Here is a 25485-nt window from a genome sequence, read left to right as displayed (position 1 = left end):
AAGTTCTCTTGGTGCACTGAGGATTGAAGTGTTTGGATGCTGTATTGCTGCCTGTGTGATTTGGATTGCTTTCTATGTTTCAGTGCAATCTTGATGGACATGACTGACCTTACCAGGTGGTGGTCAGTCCAGCAATCATCGACTCCTCTCATGACACTGGTGATTTGGACATCTCTTAGATCCTGTGTTCTTACAATGACATAGTCTAAGAGGTGCCACTGTTGTCCAGTTGTTTTGTACTTGTTGCTTTGTCTGAAGATTGTGTTTGATCATATAGTTGTGCTCTGCACATTTGCTAAGTAGAAGGATGCCATTGGCATTGGTCTTGCCCACTCCTTCCTTCCCAGTGGTGCTACTCCATACTTTAGAATCTCTACCAACTCTTGCATTAAAGTCCCCTAAGAGGATTATCTCACTTGTTTTTGGAATGGATGACACAATTTTATCAAGGTCAGTGTAGACTGATTCCTTCTGTTCTTCAGTGTCAAGAGTTGGTGCAATATGCATTGATGATTGTGACAAATGATTGATTGACCAGTTGGATGCGGAGGGTCATAAGGCGCTTGTTGATGCCGACAGGGAGCTCAGTCAGGTGGTTGACTAGAAGGTTTTTGATTGCAAAGCCACCACCATGTATTTGCCTGTCGCTTGCTGGTTTTCATTTCCAGAAGAAAGGGTAACCGCTTCCCTCTTCCCTCAAGCGGCCTTCATCTGTACATCGTGTTTCGCTGAGAGCAGCGATGTCGACGTTGTACCATGAGAATTCTTGGGCAGCAATTGCTGTTCTGCATTTGGGTCTTTCACTTTTTGATTAGTCTAGTCGGGTATGGACATTCCAAGTTGCAAGAAACATTTTTGTTTTTCAACTGCAATGGGAGTGATCCCTCTGGACATGGTTATCCAGTCAGGTATGATGGGATAGCCTATATTTGGGGCACCTTTTCTAGCCCATTCCCCGTATGGGGTGAGCAGAGGGGTTCCTAAAAAGGCCTGCTCAGTCTTGAAAGCTGCTGCTGAAAATTCCCCCTTATCCCAGTCCAGGAGCACATGTCTGAGCTGCCACCTTGACATGATGGAGAAGCTTGCATAAGATCCTAAGAGCAATGCCATCTGGAGTCCTGTTCTCCTGGTAGGGTCACCCATGGTGGTAAGGTTGAAGGCGAGGTACTACACAAAATGCAGCACAACCCAGTATAAGACCTCAATGGTAGACCAGGTAGATGAAAGAGTATCACCTCTCAACAGCTGTGAAGGTGGATGAAGGCTGCAGTGGAGGAGAAAACCCCGGTGGTCTTGGACCTCCTTGCAACTGGACACATGTGCCTCTTCCTCTAAGATTTTTGTGAATGCTGGTGTGCATCAGCTCCCCCACATTAAATTACTCATGCGCAGGCTTTTTTACAGGAAGAACTTTTTTCCCCACCCCTACCCATAAAAGTCCTGTGCCATTGGGCGAGTGGCAACGGGGATAGGTGAAGTGATCACCAGGAGTCCATAGACACAGACCCACACACAGGTGGTGACGGCAAGATGGTTTAGCTATGAAAATCATGACTATCGGTACAGAATCCTGCCCTGTGCCCTATCATTGCATCCAGGTATTCATGATCTTGTTAGCCAGGCTGAGGAATCTGTAAACACCTATACATATTTCTGAGTGATTTTGTTCTTAGAGTATCATCTTAGGATATCTTGTAGGAGGTGACCTAAAGGCCTTTTCTTTCTTCAGAAACATCAGTTGGGGTCACGTTTCTAGGTTCATTAGGGTAAGGAAAAATAACAAAATGAAATACAAACTTCACCAAATATTCTCTCTCCTAAAATATTTGACATGATTATTTCATACAAGGACCTTGGATATACTTGGAAAAATCAACCTACCTTTCCACACCACTAAAACTGATACCTTTTTATAGATATCAAAACACATCCAGGCTAGCATGTGCTAACAATAATAGGAAAGTAGTGTGTCACATCGATATGGCTCATAAGGATTCTGAAGTTATAACAGGACAAAACAGAATACAAGAAATACATGAGGCAGAACAGTGCTTAGATTAGACATCCTAAAACTGGTTGGAGGAGTGTTGTGCTCCAGACTGTAAATTAGTAGAAGCACATAGATACTCAGTATTGAATTAAAATGGCCCAGCGCTGTACCTGAAAGCTGGGTGTCTGTCTGTCTGTTTGAACTACTACATACATATTGGGGTAATCCTGCACCAAATGCTCATGTGGATACCTTTGTGTAAAACTTTACACCAACTATATTTTTGGAAATATTGGTATTCACTAAGTATCTGTGTTCTTATTTTCCTGTGCATTTTAAATGTTTACCGAGTGCAGATTAAGGATAATTGGTCCCAGATCTACCAACATTTTACACCTTCTTTGCCAGTTTCTTAAACTTGAATACAGTTACTCCTTTCCTCATTGCCTCACCCACAGCTGTCAGTCTCATTTTCAAATCCGGTTCATCCAAGAGCCAGATAGGGTAATGCAGTTACAGCAGTATTTTTTGTTCAGTCCATAATTCTACAATGACTCTCTTAAATTCACCAACACCGTATGTTTGCGCCAAAAAGGTTATAGATAAATGATTCTGATAAAAGTTGGTTTTATAGGGCCCCCCCTAAAAAGATTTTATATACATATTGTGCAACTAACAATTATTTTAATTTCTATTTTATTAAAAATAAGTTTACAGTGCTTTCCTTCTCTTGCTTTTCTTATCTTCATTCCAGTTTTTTCTCTAGCATGTAATGTCTTTTCATTGTTAATACAATCTCTCCTCTCCCTCCACACACTTTTCGCTGTATTTTCATTTTTGCCCTTATTTTCCATATCCCTCGCTTAACCTCTGCGTCTCATCCTTGCCTCCCTCCCAGTTTCTTCCTCATCCCTTTCCCTCATTTGTTTCTTCACCGCTCCTTACTTTCCCCATGAATTGCCATTCCTCTTGGCCTCTAAATGCATTGCTCCCATTGATCTATCCAAGCTTCACTTCTCAAATGCTGCTGGAGATTCTTGGGACTAGATGTTTGTTTCCTGTGATGGCTCCAGATATAAGTTACAAGCCATATGTGTTTCTAGTGTCCTCAGATTGGACTGCATATTCATTTATATGCTTGTTTTCTTTGCAGTGAGACCAAATTTTGAGGAAGGTGGGACAACAACAACAGGGAGGAAACACGAGTTTATTCGCTCTGAGAGCGAGAACTGGCGCATCTTCAGGGAGGAGCAAAATGGGGAAGATGATGATGGAGGCTGGCGACTGGCTGGGTCACGGAGGGATTGTGAGAGGTGGCGTCCTCATAGTCCAGGTGAGAGGAGATCTGAGAAGGGAGTGGAGCAAAGTAGTTGAAGGAAAAGGGCAGTGAGTGAACAGGGACTGGAAGGCAAAAGGCTTATGGAAAAAGTAGGAAGAGAGGTTCATGCTATTTTGTTCACTAAACAAAATTTAAGTTTGTGCTATGAACTTCTAAACATACAGCCACATGATGACAAGCTCCAAAGTGTGTATTTAAAAAAAAATACACACGCGTGCTTGTCTCCTCCAGCCACTGAGCTTCATTTAAGAAGGAAACCAGATTTATTCTTTGAGTATGTGTCATTGTGGATCCTACTGTAGGTCTATGTGCACCTCATACACGCGAGATCAGAATCTTTTGAATAGCATTGTCTGGGGTTGAGCATACAGCCTATGCCTCCTTTTGCTCCCATGTGAGGTCATAAAGGTTGGATCAGCCTTGACCCTGCCTGAGGCAACGAGATGGAACTGGGCATGTATTAGACCTGCTAAGCTTCCTTGAGCTTCAAACTTAATTCCACATTAGTTGTGTTTTGTGATGATTCCTTCTTCACTTCCTTATTTTTCTATTGATTTTAATGTCCTAGGAAAATAAAGAGCAGGGTGGGGAGAAAGAAAAAGCGAGACTTTCTGTATATTCCACTGTACAGCAGAGCAAGGTGCTTTGCTACAACCACCGCAGCAGACTCCAAGCCTTCAGGATTTAAGCTCTCTCTAACCTGTGAGGGACTGATCCGTTCATTGATGGGCATAATCAATGCCTTTCCTGTTTGCGGGAAGAGTTGCATACATAAGTATGTGATGTGTAAGTCATTCATGTTGAGGACTTATAAGTCAAGGGAAGTATGTCTCAAATGTCACTTGCTGGAGCAATCAATGTGTGTTACCTCGGATGCGAAGGAGACTTCCAACTCTAAGGTACGCAGGAGGGGTCATCCTCAGTGCCCATTGAAGCAGACGTTACACTCAAGGTAGGGAGAAAAATGTAGGAAAGAGAACCTCCTTATGACACCAGTCCCATCGATGCAACTGACTCCGGCAATAACTTGGCGCCAAAGCTGATGCCAGCACCCGAATTTATGGGTAAAACTGAAAGAGAAGGTTAAGCTGAGACCAGACATGGCTTCAAAAATAGAGAGGCAAGAAGAAACACCACTTCTCTAAGGATAAGAACAAGTCCTTCACCAAAGAGCACTGCCGAAAGGACAGACATTGCCGACATCGGTGTTTGCAAAAGCATTGGCACTGACACAAAATTCAGAACCAAGATACCCCCACATGAAATCTGAGGGATCCCCTTCAGAGACAACATCAGCAAGAACATAGCACTGGACACTGAAATCAGAGCGGAGACCTCATCCCTCAGTACTGCCATTTGAGGAATGCCGTTCCTTGTTAGCATCTCCAGTCTGTGCGTTTTCTCTGGCTTTGAACAGAGAGGCCTCCCTGCTACCATTCACAAGTTACTTCAGATCTGGCCCAGGAAAACCTCACCACAGGGCACTGACCTTACACAGGCATGAATGGCAACTGGTTGACCAGGACATGACCCATTCAGCATGCCACCGTACCATACTGGCCCTATTGCCAATAGACTTTTTTTTGTCACTGCAGACAACCCAAAATGCCAGAACTTTTGCTTTGGGGAGGCCTGAATTCAGAATCACTACTCAATACCTTCCTTCTGCAGTAGAACAGGGGCTTGCTGTAGGCCTTCCCACTGATTCCCTTGATTCCCAGGGTGACTTCCAAAATCAAGAGACAAAGCCGCAGTCATTCTGGTGGTTCTGTACAAAGGCAGATCTGGCTCACAAAGCTACTGTAGTTGTTCATCCAGCTCACAGGCCACAGAATCACAGCCATATACTCCATCGAGACCTGAAATCACTGCACCTGACTTTGTGGCTGTTCACTGTCTAAGTACCAAGGGCAGACTGCTCCCTGTAGTTTCAAAAAGTCCTATTTCAAAACAAGAAAACATCTATCAGAAGGACAAATTCTTTCAAGTCAAAAAGGTTCTTGATATGGGCAGTCCAAAATGATCTATACCCAGCCCAGGCCTTTATACTTAAGATCATTGAGTACCTAACACATCTCAAGGAGGCAGGTCTCTCGCTCAGTTCTAACAAAGTCCACCTCGCAGCAATTTCAGCTTGTCAGCTGCCTGTTAAGTCACATGGGGGGTCTTCTCTCACCTCATTGTAGTGAAGTTGCTGAAGGAGCTACTTCATACATATCCAAAGAACCCACTCCTGTCTGGGACCTCAGTGTATTTTTGCTCCCTGCACGCACCACACTCTGCAAAGAGTCTTCCTAGTGGCTATCAATTTGGTCAAAACAGTGAGTGAGCATCACATGCTTGTGGGTGACCCTCCCTGTACAACATTCCACAGGGACAAGGTAGTGCTGAGACCTCCTCCGAGATATGTCCGTTAAGGAGTTCCAGAATTTCTCCTAAATCAATCCAACTTATGTATTGACTTCCCAAAACTATATTTGGCACTGGGAGAAAAATTACACATACTAGATGTATCCAGTTGTCGGCACTGGATCCCACAGCCCACCCTCCATCTCTCCTGTTGGGTTTCTTTAGCTATCATGGGCTTTCAACTGGGAGGATCGCGACTGCTTCGCCCTTTAATGCCCTCACACAAGAGCTTGAGGAGGCACATGAACTGTGTGACCCCAGTGTATGCTGCTATTTTTAAAAAAATCCAGTCTTGTGCACATGAAACACACACGCACTCCAGTGGCATCCACATTGTTTACAACATCTCAAAAAATGACGGTTACTGTAGGGTAAGGAGCCATTCTTGCAATTACTACACACTCTTCTCTCCCCTCCATTACCTCTTCCCTTCAAACTATCTGTTTGTTTTTAGTAGTTAGTAATAAGCCTGAGGTTAGACTAATGTATTATCAGATGTTTTCTGTTACGTGGGTGGAGGAGAAAGAGTTTGTTTGTCATGGAGATTGATTCATCCTGTTCTTTCCTCAGACATACTGTTGCTTTGTTGCACAGTTCAGTTTTAATTACAACTGCTAAAACAGCACCTCAGGACAATCGGATGTGAGGTGTTACCCAGGATAGGCTTGCAATATAGGTGTACTTTAATCTCGTATCAATTGGTTACTCTTATAAAGAAGAAGATACGGACCTTATGAAGTTAGAAGTTCAGAAGTTTGTGTATGTCAATTAGTTCCGTAGTACACAAACTCCATAGAAACCTTCTGGAAGTTCCCTGTCGTTCACTTACAAGAAATCTTATTGCCTGTTTGAATTTTGATCTGTATTGTAGATTGCTGGCCAAATAATTATAGGTTAATCTAGTTATAAATACTAGATAGGTATAAAATCTGTGATTCTTAGAATGCTTCATACTTTGAAAGATCCTCTAGCATTTGAGATGAAATTGCCAGACTCCTGACATAGAAGTGGATGAATTAACAGGTATACCACACTGATGTTTCAGCTCGGATGGCTATGGTTTTGTTTGAATTTTTCTCTTAATCAGTAGTAGGTCACAGGCCCCTGAAAACAGTTTTAATACCTTCCTGTTTTTGCACTGAGCAATCTGTTTAAATCAACAATGGTGTAACCTGGTTCCACTTGCCCATTTCAGAGTCTTTAGACATTACCAACCATATGTGCTACTAAAAATAATCAATGAAACCCTTCCAACAACTTGCCTGCTTCCATTTATTTAGCTCAGCCTTTTCCTTTCAGAATGGTCTCTGCGTATACCCACATACTAGCATGTATGTACCTGACAACCTTTTATGGGTTTAGAAAAGTGTCAGGTCACACTGCACATGAATTTATGTATGGCTTGCTCTTGCACAGGATAAGCAGCCTGCAGCTGTCCCAATTTCTTTTTGTTCCTTTTGTTAATAAATAGTGGGTATTTAAAATCCAAATCTTGTTTCCTAATCTTATGAGTTTATTTTTTGTACTACTTGAAATACTTTTTTATTGGTGGTTAACCCAGTGAGAGGCAGTTGCCTAAGGTCTGCTCAGCTTTTGAGACTTCAGGCAGGCATATTGGGATCAAGAAGACAGGCCAAAGTTACTGCTGTTAAAGCAGTCTTTTTATACCCACAGACTTATCTTTTAAGATCCTTGCTGGAATCTGCTTCATTGATTCTGAAGTTTTTAAGTCCCATGAATCCAGAATCATAGGACTGGAAGGGACCTCGAGAGGTCATCTAGTCCAGTCTCCTGCACTCATGGCAGGACTAAGTATTATCTAGGCTATCCCTGACAGGTGTTTGTCTAACACGCTCTTAAAAATCTCCAGTGATGGAGATTGCATAACCTCCCGAGGCAATTGATTCCAGTGCTTAACCACCCTGACAGTTAGTAACTTTTTCCTGATGTCCAACCTAAACCTCCCTTGCTGCATTGTCCTATCCTCATTGTCCTATGCCCCTTGCTTCTTGCCCTATCCTCAGAGGTTAAGAACAACAGTTTTTCTCCCTCCTCCTTGTAACAACCTTTTATGTACTCAAAAACTGTTATCATGTGCCCTCTGTCTTCTCTTTTCTAGACTAAACGAACCCAATTTTTTCAATCTTCCCTCATAGGTCATGTTTTCTAGGCCTTTAGTAATTCTTTTTGCTCTTCTCTGGACTTTCTCCAATTTGTCCACATCTTTCCTGAAATGTGGCGCCCAGAATATTTGAAATAAAGTTCTTTATCATCAGACTTTCATGTCACCCTTGCCACAATTGGATCAGTGCGCAGTTCTCTCTCCCTCTCCTGGAGATACTGAAGCTGGGACCATACTCTGTCTTGATAGTCAGCCTCTGTGTCTATCTCTAGATTTCCAGTCCCAGTCTCTAAGGACTCCTCCTAGTAATGCACTGCCATGGCTTTCCAACTATTCTTATTGTTGAACAGAATCCGAAGAGAGCTCTAAGTGTCATACTTCAGACGATCATGGGCTTCCTCCAGATCCCATTCTTGCACTCTGACAGCTCTATGAGAAGAGTAGAGCCAGAGATTGGAAACCATGATGGAGAGACAGCTGGGTTCCAGCACCATATCCGTTTCCTCATTGTCTATATTTGATGCCTTGGGGGATGCCCCTGGCATCAAGTTGAACATCTCTGCTCCCTTATAGAAGCAGATCACCTAGAAGAGAGGCTTCTCTGTACAGTTGCAAGAGGTCTTTTGTTGATACTGATCAACCTGCTTACACGGATTAGCAGAACTAGCTCGATCAGCTTCAGAGCAATGAGCAACCTTGGCAGTGGAAGACCAACTTCAGAAGATTTCTTCCTTGTCTCCTTTGAATACATCATCCCTATCACCAGATGAGGTTTAGGTACTGGCGGTGTCTTCCTCTGTACTTGATGGCTTCAAAGTCTACAAAGAGCGTCTCAGAAGAATGACGGCTTCTCTTGGTAGAATTCTCACAAGCTCATTGACGTTCTGCACCCAGCTAAGGCAGGAAAGGTAGCTCCTTCTGTCAGTGAGGTCATTTTGTAGCCCATCAAGACCGTGGGCAAACCCTTTTATCAATTCCACCAATAGCTAAACTTACTGAATGCAAATATCAAGTTCTATCCCAAGGGTTTGAGCAGGTTGATTCATAACCTGTGGTAGGTTCACTAGTAGTAACAGCAGTAAAAAAGAGAGACTGTCAAGACTGGGCCAAAGTTCTACCCCCAAAGAAGGGGGTGCCCAGAAACTAGACTTTGTTGGGGGAGAGATGTATTCAATGGTGAGATTACAGCTGGACATTGTCAATCACCAGGCTGTATTGGCACAGTATGACCATTCTAATGGGGAGGCAATGTCAGTTTGCGAGTAAATTGCCAGAAACCTCTAGGGAACCAGTTCCAGTCTCTTGTCGCAGAAGGCCATCAGGCCTTTCAATCACCTCTGCAGGCTTCCTGCGGTGCAGTAGATTCAACAGCTAGAGCTACGGTCCTGGGGCCGGTTTTGTTCAATATCTTTATCAATGATCTGGATGATGGGATTAATTGCACCCTCAGCAAGTTCACAGATGACACTAAGCTGGGGGGTGAGATAGATACGCTGGAGGGTAGGGATAGGGTCCAGAGTGACCTAGACATATTGGAGGAATGGGCCAAAAGAAATCTCATAAGGTTCCAACAAGGACAAGTGCAGAGTCCTGCACTTAGGAAGGAAGAATCCCATGCACCGCTACAGGCTGGGGATCGACTGGCTAAGCAGCAGTTGTGCAGAAAAGGACCTGAGGATTACAGTGGACGAGAAGCTGGATATGAGTCAGCAGTGTGCCCTCGTTGCCAAGACGACCAACGGCATATTGGGTTATATTAGTAGGAGCATTGCCAGCAGATCAAGGGAAGTGATCATTCCCCTCTATTAGGCACTGGTGAGGCCACACCGGGAGTATTGTGTCCAGTTTTGGTCCCCTCTGTACAGAAGGGATGTGGACAAATTGGAAAGAGTCCAGCGGAGGGCAACAAAAATGATTGGGGGCTGGGGCACATGACGTATGAGGAGAGGCTGAGGTAACGGGTTATTTAGTCTGCAGAAGAGAAGAGTGAAGGGGGGATTTGATAGCAGCCTTCAGTTACCTGAAGGGGGGTTCCAAAGAGGACGGAGCTAGGCTGTTCTCCGAGGTGGCAGATGACTGAACAAGAAGCAACTGTCTCAGGTTGCAGTGGGGGAGGTCTAGGTTGGATATTAGGAAACACTGTTTCACTAGGAGGGTAGTGAAGCATTAGAATGGGTTACTTTGGGAGGTGGTGGAATCTCTATCCTTAGAGGTTTTTAAAGACTGGCTTGACAAAGTCTTGGCTGGGACGATTTAGTTGGTGTTGGTCCTGCTTTGAGCAGGGGATTGGACTAGATGACCTCCTGAGGTCTCTTCCAATCCTAATATTCTATGATTCTAACACCGTGACAGCAATAACTATGTGCTGTTACTTGTGGTTTTAGTTTTGGATTCCTGCAGAAGTACAGCTCAGGATTGATTGACTCCTTTTCAAGGGCTGTGCCTTATTTTCATCCAAGATGGATGAGGCTTTATATGCAATAGGATTCTAGAGCAGTCTTAAAAGTCTGTAAGCCTCTACATGCTGGCCACACAGGGTACGTCTATACTGCAATAAAAACCCCGCAGTGCCAAGTCTCAAAGCCTGGGTCAGTTGACTTGGGCTTGGGCTGCAGGGCTAAAAATTGCAGTGTAGATGCTTAGGTTGGAGTCTACAGGTACTGCTAGAGAGAAAACTCTCCTGCACTGATACACAAGATTTGCACGCACACACCTACAGAGTAATCGGCATATATAACACATCTTGAAGAACAGTTTTGAGTAGTATTTTCTACTGCATGAATCCGATGAAGTGAGCTGTAGCTCACGAAAGCTTATGCTCAAATAAATTTGTTAGTCTCCATGGTGCCACAAGTACTACTTTCGTTTTGCGAATACAGACTAATACTGTATACTGTAGCGAATACTGCTACTCTGAAACCTCTTTTTTCCTGGTGCTTCTGTTTTGCTGTCATATCTAGCATTGTTGGTTCTTCACTGAATGGAATTTCCTTCTTATGGTTAAGACATAGTTTTAGTTAAGTGTACATTTGTCATTTAGTTGTTTCACTCAGGTTTTCATTCCTCCTCATTTTAGAGGGACTTTCAAGTTTTGAATATTTCCTTAGTCTTATCAGGATGTTGGAATGTTTTGCTTTAAATTCTGTAAAAATGTTTACAAATAATATAAGAATTCAACACAAAACATGCCGCTTCTTATAGTCTCTACTTTTTCTTAGTTTACCATTTAGAAAAATATTTTTACGGTTCCTTTCCAGTTACCTGTATGTTTTAGGCCTCATCAAGAGTGTTAGGACTTGCTACTCTCCATCAGAAAGGATCTGCCGAAGAGATGTATTTATCAAAGAGAAAAATATCTGTTACTGGAGTTCTCTGAAATATATTTACCCCATTAATCCATTCTTATTGCATCTACATCTTTGCTTAAGCATTTCTAGAGATTTTAATCCAGAATGAAAGCTTCTGGGGGAACAGGCTCTAAGTTCTTTAAAAACTGTTTTACTTTAAATCAGAATACAGAAATGAAATAGAACAGACTTTTGCATCAGAATACTGTAACGGTTGTGTCAGAATATTAATTTGCTATATTGCACAATCCATCTAATATATGTTTTCAAGATATAAACAGAGCATATTAAGCTATATATCTAACAAAAAATAGGAAAAAAAATATATATACAATATGGCTGAGCCAATATTGGAGCCTTATCCTTTTGTATTTCCTTGTTAAAATGTAATTTTAACAGCTCCACCTTAATTTTCACTGACTATTGTTTACATTAAATTTCCTGGATTTGTAAATGGAAAATAAAGAAAAATAAATTTTGCTTAATAGTATTAGCACTTAATTGGGCAGTTTTTAAAATTGATACCTCAATGGTGGGGAGAAGCATAGAAAGCAAAGGAAGCATTCTTCATTCCAAGAAGTAACTGTTACTGTGTTGTTGAAAGTTTTGTTTTGTGTTTTAAAAAAATATATATATCAGTCACTGATGGGCTAGTTTGGTTATCCTACTGAATCAAATCGTGCCTAATTTTGTAGGTCTCATTTTGGTGCTTTGGCTACGTTTCATGACATGTAACTCCTTTTTAGGCTGTTTTTTTAACAGTGACTTCAGATGTGGGGCTTTATAGAAGGAAATAGTCTAAGAACTCCAGCTATTTTTCTTTAAAATGCCCGGCTAGATTGTACCCTATAGTGGCATTCTGAATTTTTGTCACTATTTGTCCTCTTCTTTTTTTTCCCTACCCCATCACCCTTCCAAATAAGTTTTTTTGTCCTGTGAGACTGTCTTGTAAAGTTACTTTCCCCCTCCTTTAGACGGTCCTCGTTCTGCAGGCTGGCGCGAACCTATGGAGCGACGGCGAAGGTTTGAATTTGATTTCCGAGACCGGGATGATGAGCGGGGTTACCGCCGAGTGCGGTGTGGTAGTAGCAGTATGGAAGATGACAGGGACAGTCTCCCTGAATGGTGCTTGGAAGATGCAGAAGAAGAAATGGGAACATTTGACTCATCTGGGGCTTTTCTCTCGTTAAAGGTGAGAACCTTCCTTGTATTCTGTATATGATGTGAATAGATTTCCTGTTGTGGCAAGTCGTCTGTAAAGTTATTTGTGTTTATTGTATTTATAGAAGGTTCAGAAGGAGCCAATCCCCGAGGAACAGGAAATGGATTTTCGACCTGTGGAAGAAGTTGAGGAACATTCTGACTCTGAAGGGGGTCATGGTGAAGAAGCCAAAGAGCTTGAAAAGACAACCAAGAGGGAGGGGGATAAAAAAGATACAATAACAGCAGGTAAGAATGATTTCTTGGGTATCCATAATACACCGCATTCTTAGATTTCAACCTCCTAAATTAAACCTAAACTTTCAAATGTTACAGAGGCAGCAGAAGAAGCAGTCAGAGCATCTTCACCATCTACCCGGTCAGGTACTCCACCAAAACTCCAGCCACAAGAACCACTACAGGCCAGTGTATTTGAGAGGAAGGAAGAGTGTATCCCAGAACGAACAGAAAAAATGGAAGATAAAGAGAATCAAACGGCAAACACTCCACCATCCAAAGTGCCCAGTAGAGGAGAAGGTAATAGACTGAGATACATATGATGTTTGGTATCCCTGGGAGGGAGTACTGGTTAGTTTATATCTTCAGAGAGATGACAAAGGTGGGTATTTGGGGCAGAAAATTTGCAGAGTTAATCAGCTGCTCTCATAAGGTTTGTGGAAAGTGCTTCCAATTTTTATTAAATTGGCTGGGAGATCTTTATTCTAGTGCTTACAGGTTACTGTGTGTTATCTTTCTCAAACGTTTAACTTTGTAAGAACCATTTTCCTATGATCTGTATGTATGTTGTATGTGTCAGAGGAATTTCATGGCCCACTTTTGATTCTTTCTCTAGATCTGACTTCTGCTGTTCAACCTTTGCCACAGATCTCTCCAGCTACAGTTTCTCCTGTTCATCTTTCTCCTCCTCTTTCCAATACGAATCCTGCTCTAAAGCCAGTTCAAACATCAGTCTCAGCTGCTCCAGGCATGGGCAACATTTCTGCTGATCCAGATGATGAAGAGGGTCTCAAACACTTAGAGCAGGTAGAATTTCTCTAATTTTTTAAAATTCCTCCTCTGTTTACAGAATATCAGAAAACAGAAGAACACTGAACGAATGAACCGTTTCTGATGGAACTATTAAAAAAAAAATAGAGCAATGTAACTTGTAAAGTCCTTTGTGGGCAATAGTTTTTCAAGTCATTTCATACTCAGGCTACTTCTGTGCTATAGTCATTATGTTGAGAAAAAAATCAAAGCATGTAGTTCAATTTCTCAATATTTGAGGTTCCCTCTGGCACTGTCTGCTTCCAGTGGAGTTCAGGTAACAATTTATTTCTTTAGTAAATGTCAGAAGTCAAGTCATAAATCTGGCAATCAGTAACCCTCTCTCACCAGTATAATCTCTTACTAGAGATTCTGTTCAGTAATATATCATGAATTAACCAAAGTATCATAGCCTTCAAGTAACAAGTAGACTTTCTGTATGCCCAGATCATGTGATGGAGCATTTTAGAAATCATATAAGAAAGTTTCAGATATGCATGTTTTCCTTGTCATGTGTAAACTGCATTCTAGAACAGCTGAATAAAAGGGATCATAGTAATTAGTAGTAGGTGAGGCTTCTCCCATGGTAGCATATCTATTTCTGTGTTCTGTTCCTGACTCTGTTGTTGGTTGTATGAGACCTGTTGGGCAAATCCCTTTAATATCTCTTTGCATCAGCTTATCCATATGTAAAATTGGGCACAATATCTAACTCAAAGGGTTATTGTGGGACTTCAGTGTTTCTAAAGCCATTGGAGAGACTTGCACAGAGTTGTTGTAGAGGTGTGGAGTACGTTATTAAAGGTGCAGTTCTCCAGTCTGTTAACCCCCTTGTAGCCCACCAAATATGGTTTTTGAGCTTTCTAGTCCTGACGTTTGTGATCGACACCAGGCTGTTTCGTTAGTTACATCTTATGCCATCATGTGTGCGCGCTAATTGTAATACAGTATTTTCTAACATGTGTCTTGCTCTCTACTGCAGCAGGCAGAGAAAATGGTGGCATATCTGCAGGACAGTGCATTGGATGATGAGAGACTAGCAGCAAAACTTCAAGAGCACAGAGCAAAGGGTTCCTCCATGCCATTACTCCATGAAGCCATGCAGAAGTGGTACTACAAGGATCCGCAAGGAGAAATTCAGGGTAGGTCTGTGCCCTTTTCACTTCCTCTTTTGCTTCACAGAACTGTTAAGAGAAGCTGACAACAAATTTATTCAACCCCCAAAATGTACCAAAAGAACGCTGTGCTACTGTGTAGGGAGAAGAGCCATTGGTGCAGGGATTTCACAGTTCTAGTGAGAGATTTAGAAGAGGTATCCCTTTACCCAATACATCCCATGTCCTGTAGACTGCCTTTTGGCTCATTAGACTCTTCTATAAGTTTAAGTTAGAACAAATCTTAAATTGTCTTCTTACATGTCAGTAGCTAATCAGATCTCCTGATACCATGGGACCGAAAATCTATAGACCCTTGCTGTCAATATTGGAAAATACTCAATAGACTTGCTGTGACACACAAAAGAGAGGTTTCCTGACATCCGTGTCCCCAGCCAAGCTCCTGAAAGTGAGTTAAGATATCTCCCATCATCTATATATTGAAGATATAGAAACAATGCCATTAAGCTAGAAATATTGTGTAAGTACTTCATTTTCCAAAAGATAAATGGGGATGTGAGAGCTGCACTTGATCTAAATTGATCAACCTATTTGAGGTGAAAAAATAAGTTCATAGTAGAAGCAGTCTCTGTAAGGTACTTACTGATACCGGTAGATTGTAAATTTAACACACCAGCACATAACCCAATTGGGAGAAACATCCCATTTATCTGCATTTCTGCTATCTCATGCGATGCTTCAAGTCCCAGAGTCTTTACCAAAATAAGACTGAGGCTGGGGGCACTCCCATGGGAGTTGGAAACAGGCATTTGACTATTGTAGGATACCTATGTGTTGGAGACCTCTTGAGGAAAACAGTTCATACAGGGCACTAAACCACCTTAATCTTCGTGCAATAGCATGGGTTTCTGGTAGGGATGTAAATAGCAGTTTTAAAAAAAAGTAAAAGTTTAAACTATTAAACTGTATAATTTATATTAAACTATATAATTTTACCCGTTAAACATTTAACCATTAAGGAGTTCACAGCATAAGCGAGGAACTAGTGGTATGGGGTGGGGTGGGGGGGTGCTGCAGCACACCCATGTTTTACATGGTTGTCCCAGCTGCCAGGACTCTGGGTGTGGGCAGACAGCAGAGTTTAAACATTAACCGAATACATTACCAATAAGACTGATGCTTACCGGTTAACATTTTGCATCCCTAGTTTCTGGTCAATGTGGAGAAGAACCACCTGTTTCTAATACTGAAGGCACAACACCTGAAAGTAACTCTGGACACAGCCAAAGATCATGTCTTAATTTCCAATGACATGCAACTGAAAATTGCTGACTTGATTCAAAAGTCAGCTACTTTCTGGTCAATAATAAGCTTCTTAATGCAGCTCCAGGACATGCTAGTATTGTGTGGGCAAACTCTCTAGTGGGCCCGTATCAACAAGGCCGTTAAAGATTTCTGCTCCCTTTCTTACTTTGTCTCATTCTGTGCCACTGCAGCCTTTGTCAATAGTTATACCAAAGGCATATCAATAACTGATCATGTCTCAGAGGCTTGCAATATGTACAGAGTTGTTTAGTTAATTCTCCATTCCAGGGATCCCAGTCACTGTTATGAACATCCTATTGTACAGGCTATTAGTATGCAAAGGTCTAGAGAGGGAGAAGCACATTCTTACCTGAGAATCTGTATATATCTAGCAATTCCACCCTGTCAAGATTACACTGGAAAAGCTATAGAATAATTAGTTTATTCTCTGAAGTTTGGTCAAATGCCTAAGTAAGTAGCTAACCTAATTTATTGTCAGCAATTTTGCGAACTATCTACTTCAGGTAGATTTTCCAAGAGTGGTCTGTGCCTGGCCCAGACTCAGAGGTATTGCTTACCTTCAAGCTTCTAGGGGTGATAGGAAACACCTCTGTGAAGTTTCTGGACATAAAGAGTATAGTAAAGGAATTTCCCAGATGAGCTTATTAATATTTTTTCCTTTACATTTGCTAATATAGTAGAGCCTAGAGGCAACAATCTGTCTTAGTTTGTGCTTGACACTGTACATACAACAAAATACCAGTCCCTGACCCAAAGAGCTTGCACTCTAAGCAAAGAGTGAATATATTCTCTAAAAATGCCAACTGCACAGGGGTCTCATTCCTGGGTCTGAGCTCAAAATAGGAAGAGTTCCCCTGTTTCTAAAGGTGTTTAGACCAATAAGGTCCATGATAGTGGAGCAGAGTGCAATTCAGGCCCCTGCTTGAACGTTGCTTGCTACTCACTGCCACGAGTACTTGTTGCCCTCTGAATGATTGGGAGTTCGTCCTTGACTGAAGTTGGAAAAAGCTCCTGTGGGAGGCTGTGCCATACTGGATATTGGAATCTGGTGAAGAGCTGGACCATTGAGTATAGTTCATTGTTGTTTGGATTTGGCCTCTAAAAAAGAACACTGTCCAGCTTTTCCTGTGTTTTTCTTTTGAGATATCCCTCATGGCTCTTACTCTACAGGAGAGAGAATCCTACACAGAGGGGAAAATTACTTAGTCTGTAATTCTGCTTCTCTGAAGACATCCTCTTGCAGGATTCTTACTAACCCTCTGTTCTTTCTTCACATTGGAGGTTACCATTTTTCAGGTGTATTTCTCTGCATATTTTTGATCTTATGTTGGCTATCTTGAATGGCTTTGTGAGAGTTTGTCTCCATTGTGTTTGAAAGAAGTGACTGAAATATTCAGTGGATCACATTTATACTGAGTAGGGGGGGAAAGTGCAGCTTCCAGTGCGTGTGGTCCTGCCTCTTTACATCATTACTTTCAAAAATAAAATAGTCTTCAGATCTGAGGGAATTCTGACAGTCTTCTGCTAGAAAGCTAAAACCCAGGAGCAAGAATCTTACAAAATATCTTCAGAGAAGCAGAATTACAAGGTAAGCAATTTTCCCTTTCCTCCACCTTGCTGCTACTAAAATAATATCCCAAAGTGTGTAAATTATACAGAAAAATGCTGTACAAATTGCACCATATAAATCCTACACAGTACCTTTATTGTCAGAAGTGCTGAATTAACTGTTGTTTGAAGGAACAGATCTAGGATCTGGAATAAATGTGCAGTCCCATAAGTCATTCAGAACAGTAGAGCAAGATGAACTTTGAAGGTGTGAGCCACTGACATTTAGATATTGTATCTATTTTAAGAGTTCCATGCTCTTGGTTCCCTACACACTGGACTTGACTTTTGTGTCTTCGTGTATTGGTTGGTGATATTGCAGGTCCCTTCAGTAACCAGGAGATGGCAGAGTGGTTTCAGGCTGGGTATTTCACTATGTCCCTGTTAGTAAAGAGAGCATGCGATGAGAGTTTCCAGCCACTTGGAGACATCATGAAAATGTGGGGCAGGGTTCCTTTCACTCCAGGTCCAGCACCACCTCCACATCTGGTAAGCACTTGACAATCATCACAAGTCAAACAATGATTTTTTTTTAAATGAGAAATGTTATTCTTTGAGTACTGTCATAAATCCTTGATCTTGGAAGTTCATGTGCTCTCAGCATCAAGTTTGGAACCCTCTGGAAAACAGCAGCTCTTGGAGGAGAGGGGAGGGATTACTGCTTTCACTTAATTTTAAGCATATACTTGTGTTTTGTTATATCGAGGCATTAGGGCTTAGTCCTTAGTCCTGATGTCTGATAAAAGCGCTGATACTGCACGATTTTTTGCATGATCAGAAGTTTTGATCAAAATGCATTCTTATCTTTACATACTGTTGGGTGTACCATTTGTCCTTCTTTCCATCACCTGTTGAGAGCAATATTAGAACTTGTAAATATTCACACAGTTAATAGTGGCTTATTCCCAAACACAGGGCGAGATGGACCAGGAGCGACTAACTAGACAACAAGAACTTACGGCCCTATACCAAATGCAGCACCTCCAGTACCAACAGTTTTTGATACAGTAAGATCAACAGTCTGAGATCTGCTAGTGGCTGTGTTCTGCTCTGCAGTTTTAATAAGTCTGGTTGAACTTCTGGACATTGTTTCCCTGGGCAGTAGGGCTGAGAATGCTGCAACTCCAACAGCAGTGGTCTTTCAACCTAGAGCTAGCTACCTCAGACACACTTTACAGTGTCTTATTCCTTAAGCAGTACATAATTACTCTGGTGATATGTGCGCACTCTCTCTTGTGCACGCTCGCGCTCTCTGTCTGTATGGTGGGGGGTGTGTGTGTGTGTATAGTATATATAAAATAATGCTATATAGATAGCACCTTGCCTGATCATAATGAATCCTGACCCTCCTTGCAAATGGTGTTCTGGGGATTTGGAGTCGGGTACGACAGAACATCTTCGGTGTTATGAGGAACATAGAAAACTCCATTTAGAACCCTCTTTTCCTCGGTTGACTCATTGTTTCTTGGAGATATAGGGAACTATTGAAGACTGTAGCGTGATATCAATTTTTGCCCAGTGAGGTGAGAATTGGAGTTCCTGGGGTCTGGCCCATTTCTAACAGCTTGTATGGGAGGAGGCTATAATAAAGAAAGCAGTTAAAGATCGGATAGCTTTTTTGATTGTGCTAAAGATGTATGCCATTTTCATGGTCTTTGAATGATGGCTATTAATATAGGATTGCTAAAGTCAAGAGGCCTATCATTGTAATAGGAATGTGGACATGACTAGATATTTTACAGCTAGCTGGACAATTACAAAAGTAGGGTCAGCATATGAATTATCTTTGTATCAATTTTGGGAAAGCGAAGTGCAGAAGGAGGTAGGAATGGTACAAAGTATAGAATTGCAAATTAGAACGGAATAGTCAGATTGCATGGTTGGAAGTGAGAGGGAGGAAATTTTGTTCTGCCCACATAGGCCAGTTTACTGTGGTTTTTATATCCTAACTCTTCTCAGATCCCATTTTGTGGTGTCCTTCAGGAATCAGTGTGAGTACATATAGATTGGTTTATTGGATTAGTGGGGATTAGACTGGGTGGAGACTGAGGATAATGTGGGACTTCCACAAACTGGATGTTACATAGTTCGATAGTTAACAAATTCCATTGGCTCTCTGCTTCTCTTTTGAAGACAACAGTATGCACAGGTGTTGGCACAGCAGCAAAAAGCAGCTCTCTCATCCCAGCAGCAGCAGCAACTGGCTCTCCTCTTACAACAGTTCCAGGCCCTGAAGATGAGGTGAGTTTTCAGACCTTTACTGATTACTGTCCATGTTAGGCTGTGGTTATTAGTGTGATGTTCTCCTGTTGTCTATATGTGTCTGTTTCAGAATTACTTGGTCATATCTAGGGTTGTGCGTTCAACTTTTTTCCAGGCAGTGTGGGTGTGAGCTATTTAAAAAAAAAAAAAAAAAAAAAAAAGCTGTGGATATTGAATACCTTTTTGTCCCTGGCTTCTGTTTGGGAGAGAACTTATGAAAATGAGAAGACTCTTCCAGTTGAAGTCCTGGCTTGGCACTGTTGTGGGGAAAATTGTCACCAAAGTCCTGGTCAGCATTGGTAAAACACTGTTATAAGGACACACAATGTGCTGGTATTCAACTAGCAGAGGCAGGTCAATTCTATAATTTCAGATGCCATTGAAAATGGTAGCCTGTGAACTACTGCTTATAGTATCATACTGGGAGACTAACCCAGCACTTGACAGAACAGTCTTCAGACAAGAGAGAACTTTCTGCGTAGTACTGTCAGCATCAGGTTTTTTCTTAAATAAAGGCTTGTAGGGAGGCGAATGAAGGAAAATGCAATGACATGTTACGGAACTAAAAATTTCCATTGTGTGTTCAGACTAGACCTGTCTTTGGAAGTGGCATGTTGAATCTTCTTGTTTGTATTACAGAATATCTGAACAGAACCTGATGCCGTCTGTAACTAGGTCTGTGTCAGTGCCGGATGCTAGCTCAATCTGGGAGCTTCAGTCAACAACCTCACAGCCCACAGGTAAGAGTCTACTTCTAGGAAAGTCCCTAGGTCCAGAACCAGAACCTTACTTTTAAACTATTGCATCTCTTTTTACCACTTGCAGGAGGTGAGATAGATCAGTGTTTGGGTATGTCCGCTTCCATTAGAAATGAAAAAACAGGTCTTCAACTCACCTCATGCTCGAGGATAAATTCCATTTTGAATGGCTAAGGAGGGCAAGGAGATAAAGCTGTGCAAAGAGACGTAAAAATGTAGCAAACTTCATTTTGTCCGGGATTTGGTGGTAAAGCCCAGCCTAGACCCCTCACCTTGGTGCTTCTGTGCCTCCCAGAAAAGTGTTGGGGTGATCAGGCCTTGCTCCCTGGGGTAGTAAGGAAGTGTGGCCTCTTACTGAACATAATTATAAGAGTGTAGCACACCATTATGTTTTCAGTATTTGTAATGTAGTAGTAACCAGAATACACAAGACTTCCCTCTGTAGTTGGCTTCTGCTAGTCTGCTTACTGTTGCTTGTGAATATTAATTATCCTATTGTCTGTATGCTCTTACTTTTCTTTGCTTTCCAGTTTGGGAAGGAAGCAGTGTCTGGGATCTCCCCATTGATACTGCAGCTCAGGGACCTGCTCTAGAACAACTTCAGCAGCTTGAGAAGGCCAAAGCCGCGAAGGTTAGAGACTATCATGCATCTGGAAAAAATGAGTTACACTGTAGAAGGACCTGTTGGTGTTCTAAACTAATAGTTATATTTTTATACTTGTAAATAAAACTTTCCCAGACATCTCTCTAGGGTCTTAAAGTGGGATTATTTTGATTATTGGGTCAAACCTAAACATTCAAATTAAATTTCCCCCTTTACAGTCAGAAGTGGGTAGGAACAGTAACTGTCAGACCTCACTGCTACTCTTAATCCCAGCCTCTTCTTGCACAAATCAGTTTAGGGAATAGTGAGTGCTAATTGTTGGGGACATTCACAGATATTCTAGAACCTTTTTATGAGTCATGGTACAAAATGGTGTAGGAAGTACCATTTGGGGATAACTTCACAGCAACTCTTCATAGCCTCTTAATTCAGGAATAGTTTTAAGGAGTGGCATAGGAGAACTGATTTGGAGAACAAGAAGTTGTGGTAGACCCCCAAGAAATCACTGTAAAGAATGTTATAGGAACTCAGATCTAGCCAGGAGATTCCCAGGTGGTATCATCAACAAAGAATGGTGTTGGTGCATCATATTTTAAGATACTGTAGTCTCAGAAGGAATCACTATAAAGAATGGTGTAGAAGTGCTTTACCTACTCTAGTCTTGTATCTAATTGTAGTTTTGTATAATTGTAGCTAGAGCAGGAGAGGAGAGAAGTGGAAATAAGGGCCAAACGAGAAGAGGAAGAGAGAAAAAGACAGGAGGAACTTCGAAGACAACAAGAGGAGCTTCTTAGGAGGCAACAGGAGGAAGAGAGGAAACGACGAGAAGAGGAGGAGCTGGCACGAAGAAAGCAGGTGAATTTTTTTCAACACAGTTTAAAACTAAATCTGTGTCAGTATTACTGCAGTTCTGTAGGAAAACCCACCTCCAAAATCTTGTGCAGTCTGATCTATCTCTAAAAAGTGTGTGTGAAGACAGTTTATAAGAAGTATTTTTACCAGGGGTATGTTGCTGAAATATATTTCCTTTTCAGTACTGTCTTAGCATGAGAAACTTGCCAGAGATTTCAGAACTGGGTTTTTGTGTGTCTGACCGTTCCAGTTCAAATTGGGTTCTGCTTTTTTGTTCATGAGTTAGGTAGGCTTATTCTGTGTAGGATTATGTAGTGATTCTCCAAAATGGCTCATAATTAGGGTGTCTGAATTTAGGTTTTAATTGTTTACAATACAGTATATACTACTGTAATGAGGAATGTATACAATATACCTTCCTCATTATGGTATATACCAGGAGGAAACCCCAATCAACCCTGATTTTTGGACATCAACATAAAACTCAAAAAATGCTAATTTCATTTAGGGGGGTTGATTTTTTTTAATAAACATAAAAAAAGACACACCCTAATTATAATTTTATGTTACATCTATACTCCCCTTGTCATAGTTGAATTCCCATGCTGGGGATTAGAAGTGTGTACAGTTTACCACTGCTGTCGTATTCACTTTTCTTCACAGAATATTGACATCCCAGTAGTTTACAAATGACTTTACATGAGCTAGTGAATTTATTTTCACAAAATCGGAGTCCAGCTGTACTTACTAGTTTTGTTAATGAATTAAATAAGAAAATGAATAAAATGTCACATTTTGAGTTTACCCAATGCTGCCACAGAGTACACAGGCCTTGGTGATAAAGATTATTGGTCAATCCCTTGTACTTGTGAGGGTGAAAAGTTTCCTGTGGAAAAATAACACTGGAGAGCATTGGATTCTATTGGATTAGGTATAGTACTGGGGTTTGGAGACATGGGTTCTGTTTGTTGATCTGATCTGTGTGATGTAGGGTAAGTCATTTAACCTCTCTGCATTTTGTTTTCTCCTCTATAAATCAGGACGTTTTTCCTACTTCATCTGGAGGCTGCAGTGATTAGTCAACATGTTTTACAGTGCTTTAATTTTAATTAGTACTATTACCCAAGCAAAAATCTGCATTGAACTGGAGCTGAGACGATTAAATTTTTGGAAAGTGTCTCTATTTTTGCAGTTCATATAAACAAAAACAAAACTTTGGAAAGCCTAGAAATCTCAAATATAGTTTTTACATTCCAAAAAGACATTGTAAGGTATGGAAATACAACGTGAAGGTTACTCAAACAAGCTTTACTCTTCCCCTGAATGGCTGCTAATCTTCCATCTTCCACCCTCCACCCTTCCTTATTTCTACTTTGTCATATATGATCTTTTTAGGCTTTTTTCCTAATTTAGATGAATTTTCATTTCATGAATTTTCATTTCTTCTTTGAGTGATTGCTCATGTGTATTCCACAATAGGTGTGTGTGCTTGCCACGTACACCGGTGCCGGAAGTTTTTCCCCTAGCAGCACCCGTAGGGGGAGCACCCCAGTGACCCCTGGAGTTGTGCCTCCATGGCACAGTATAGGAGGAGCTGTGTGCTCCCCTCACCCTCAGTTTCTTCTTGCCACCGGTGAAGGTGCATCGGAACTGCTCTGTTCCAGCTTTGCTGTAGCTCGTCCCCAGAACTTTTCGTTCATTCAGTGCTAGTACCTGTAGTTGGTTAGCTGTTACAGTTAGTTCATTTAGTTAGAGTACCCGGGCCGGGGCATGCGCCGCGTCCCAGGTTTTAAGGCGTGTGACACTTGTCGGTGATCTATGCCAAGGAGTGATCCACACGCAAACTGTTTACGCTGTTTGGGTGAGACCCATACCGATGATTGTTGCAAGATTTGCAAGTCGTTTAAACCTCGGACTAAGAGAGAAGGAGACATTAGGCTCTGGGCCATTCTCATGGAGTCGGCGCTGACCCCGGCTCCGGCACGCCACTCCGAGTCGGCACCACGGCATCAGTGCGGGGCGAGCTCTTGGTGCCTTCAACTAGTCGGCACCCCTCCCCGTCTACGGGGCATAAGAAGGCTAAGGAAGTGCCTTCTTCGCAGCGGCACCGAGGTAAACAAGGGGCAGAGACTAGACCCATGTTGGGCAGTCCTCAATCCCTTCCGGCCTATAGGCCTCCGACTCAGGTTGAGCGGAGTAGCCCGGCCGCGTTGGATCAGGCTTTCCTGGATGTCTGGATGCCTTCCGTGCCGGAGGACCTGCAGGCATCCAGAGATGTCATGACCATGCCGCTACCAGGAATGCCGCTGGTGTCGGCCCCCCGCTCCAGAGGCAAGCCACTGCTGGGTTCTCCACATTCACCCCTGGCGCGGGAACGTTCCTGATACTGTTCTCCACCCAGCGACCATTTGGGGTGCAGTCCACGTGGCTCGTCCTCTACTCCCACCAGACTGTCTGGTTAAGTACTGTCTGACTGGGACTCCCAGCATAGCTCCACGCCATGGAGTGATTACCGACAGGACTGAGGCAGACATTGTCAGAGGCCTTCGTCTCACAGGGGTTGCTGCAGCCGGTTGCGGCATGGATGTCATCACCGTTCCCACTCAGAATCCCGCTCCAAGTCTCCACCAAGGCACCGTCTCCACAGCCCGGGTCATAGGTAGCTGGCACTGCGCCGTCGCCAGTCCGCCAGTTGGAGCAGATCGCGGAGCAGCAGCTACAGGCAATACCGGTCCTCTGCATCAAGATCACGGTCCCATGGGCGATGTCGCTCCTGGCACCACTGTTCCTCCCAGTCCTGTGACAGCGGCAGGTTGTTCGTCAGCCCAGACTCCACTCAGTCACCCTTCCATGGGCCAGGCCGAACAGTCAGGGCCGTCGGTGCCACAGCAGGTGCAGTGGCACCGGGCCCAGGGGCCAGCACAGTGGTACCAGTGGGCACCATGGCCTCTGACGCAGCCCCCAGTGGGGGCCCACTTGGTAGCCGGAGCCTCAGAGGCAACGTCAGCCTCTCCCTCCAGGCCCCTGAGGAGAGGGTCGGTGGGACGTATGTCCTCAGCACCGTGCTTGGAGACCGACCAAGTGGTGAACCCTCCAGTGCCAGCGGATACCAAGAGCACCATACTGGCTTCCTCGCCCTCCCTGGATGAGGCAATAGCGGCCCTGCCCCCCTCCATCCCGCAGGAGGATTTTAGGCCCCATCAAGAACTTTTAAAACGGGTGGCAGTAAGCCTTCACCTCCAGGCAGAGGAGCTGGAGGAACCCTCGGACTCCCTGTTCAATGTACTGTCCTCTTCAGCACTGGGCAGGTGGCTTTGTCCCTCCATGAGGGGGTGGCAAAGATTTCAAATGCCCTGTGGCAAATGCCAGCTTCCCTGGCTCCCATCTCGAAGAAGGCAAAACGCAAGTACTTTCTACCCGCCAAGGGGCATGAGTACCTCTACACCCACCCGGCGCCCAACTCCCTGGTGGTTGAGTCGGTCAACCACAGGGAGCGGCAGGGCCAA

At 42.8% G+C, this 25485-nt stretch overlaps 1 protein-coding gene across 4 annotated transcripts in view; it reads left to right on the top strand.

Annotated features, from left to right (window-relative positions):
* Positions 1-25485, top strand: part of GIGYF2 (GRB10 interacting GYF protein 2) — a 148684-nt gene that overhangs the window by 83167 nt on the left and 40032 nt on the right. For all 4 annotated transcript variants that reach the window (XM_084638197.1, XM_084638196.1, XM_084638198.1 and 1 more), the window contains 12 exons: positions 3144-3323; positions 12182-12399; positions 12494-12656; positions 12744-12944; positions 13261-13451; positions 14437-14596; positions 17826-17992; positions 18419-18510; positions 19637-19744; positions 20405-20505; positions 21054-21154; positions 21821-21982. In XM_084638197.1, coding sequence (XP_084494323.1) covers positions 3144-3323; positions 12182-12399; positions 12494-12656; positions 12744-12944; positions 13261-13451; positions 14437-14596; positions 17826-17992; positions 18419-18510; positions 19637-19744; positions 20405-20505; positions 21054-21154; positions 21821-21982 — 1844 coding nt within the window. The remainder of the gene's footprint in view (positions 1-3143; positions 3324-12181; positions 12400-12493; positions 12657-12743; positions 12945-13260; positions 13452-14436; positions 14597-17825; positions 17993-18418; positions 18511-19636; positions 19745-20404; positions 20506-21053; positions 21155-21820; positions 21983-25485) is intronic.

This window comes from Lepidochelys olivacea (genome assembly GCF_965140295.1).
Source record: "Lepidochelys olivacea isolate rLepOli2 genome assembly, chromosome: 9".
NCBI lineage: Eukaryota > Metazoa > Chordata > Testudines > Cheloniidae > Lepidochelys > Lepidochelys olivacea.
This window is presented reverse-complemented; position numbering and strand designations above follow the sequence as displayed.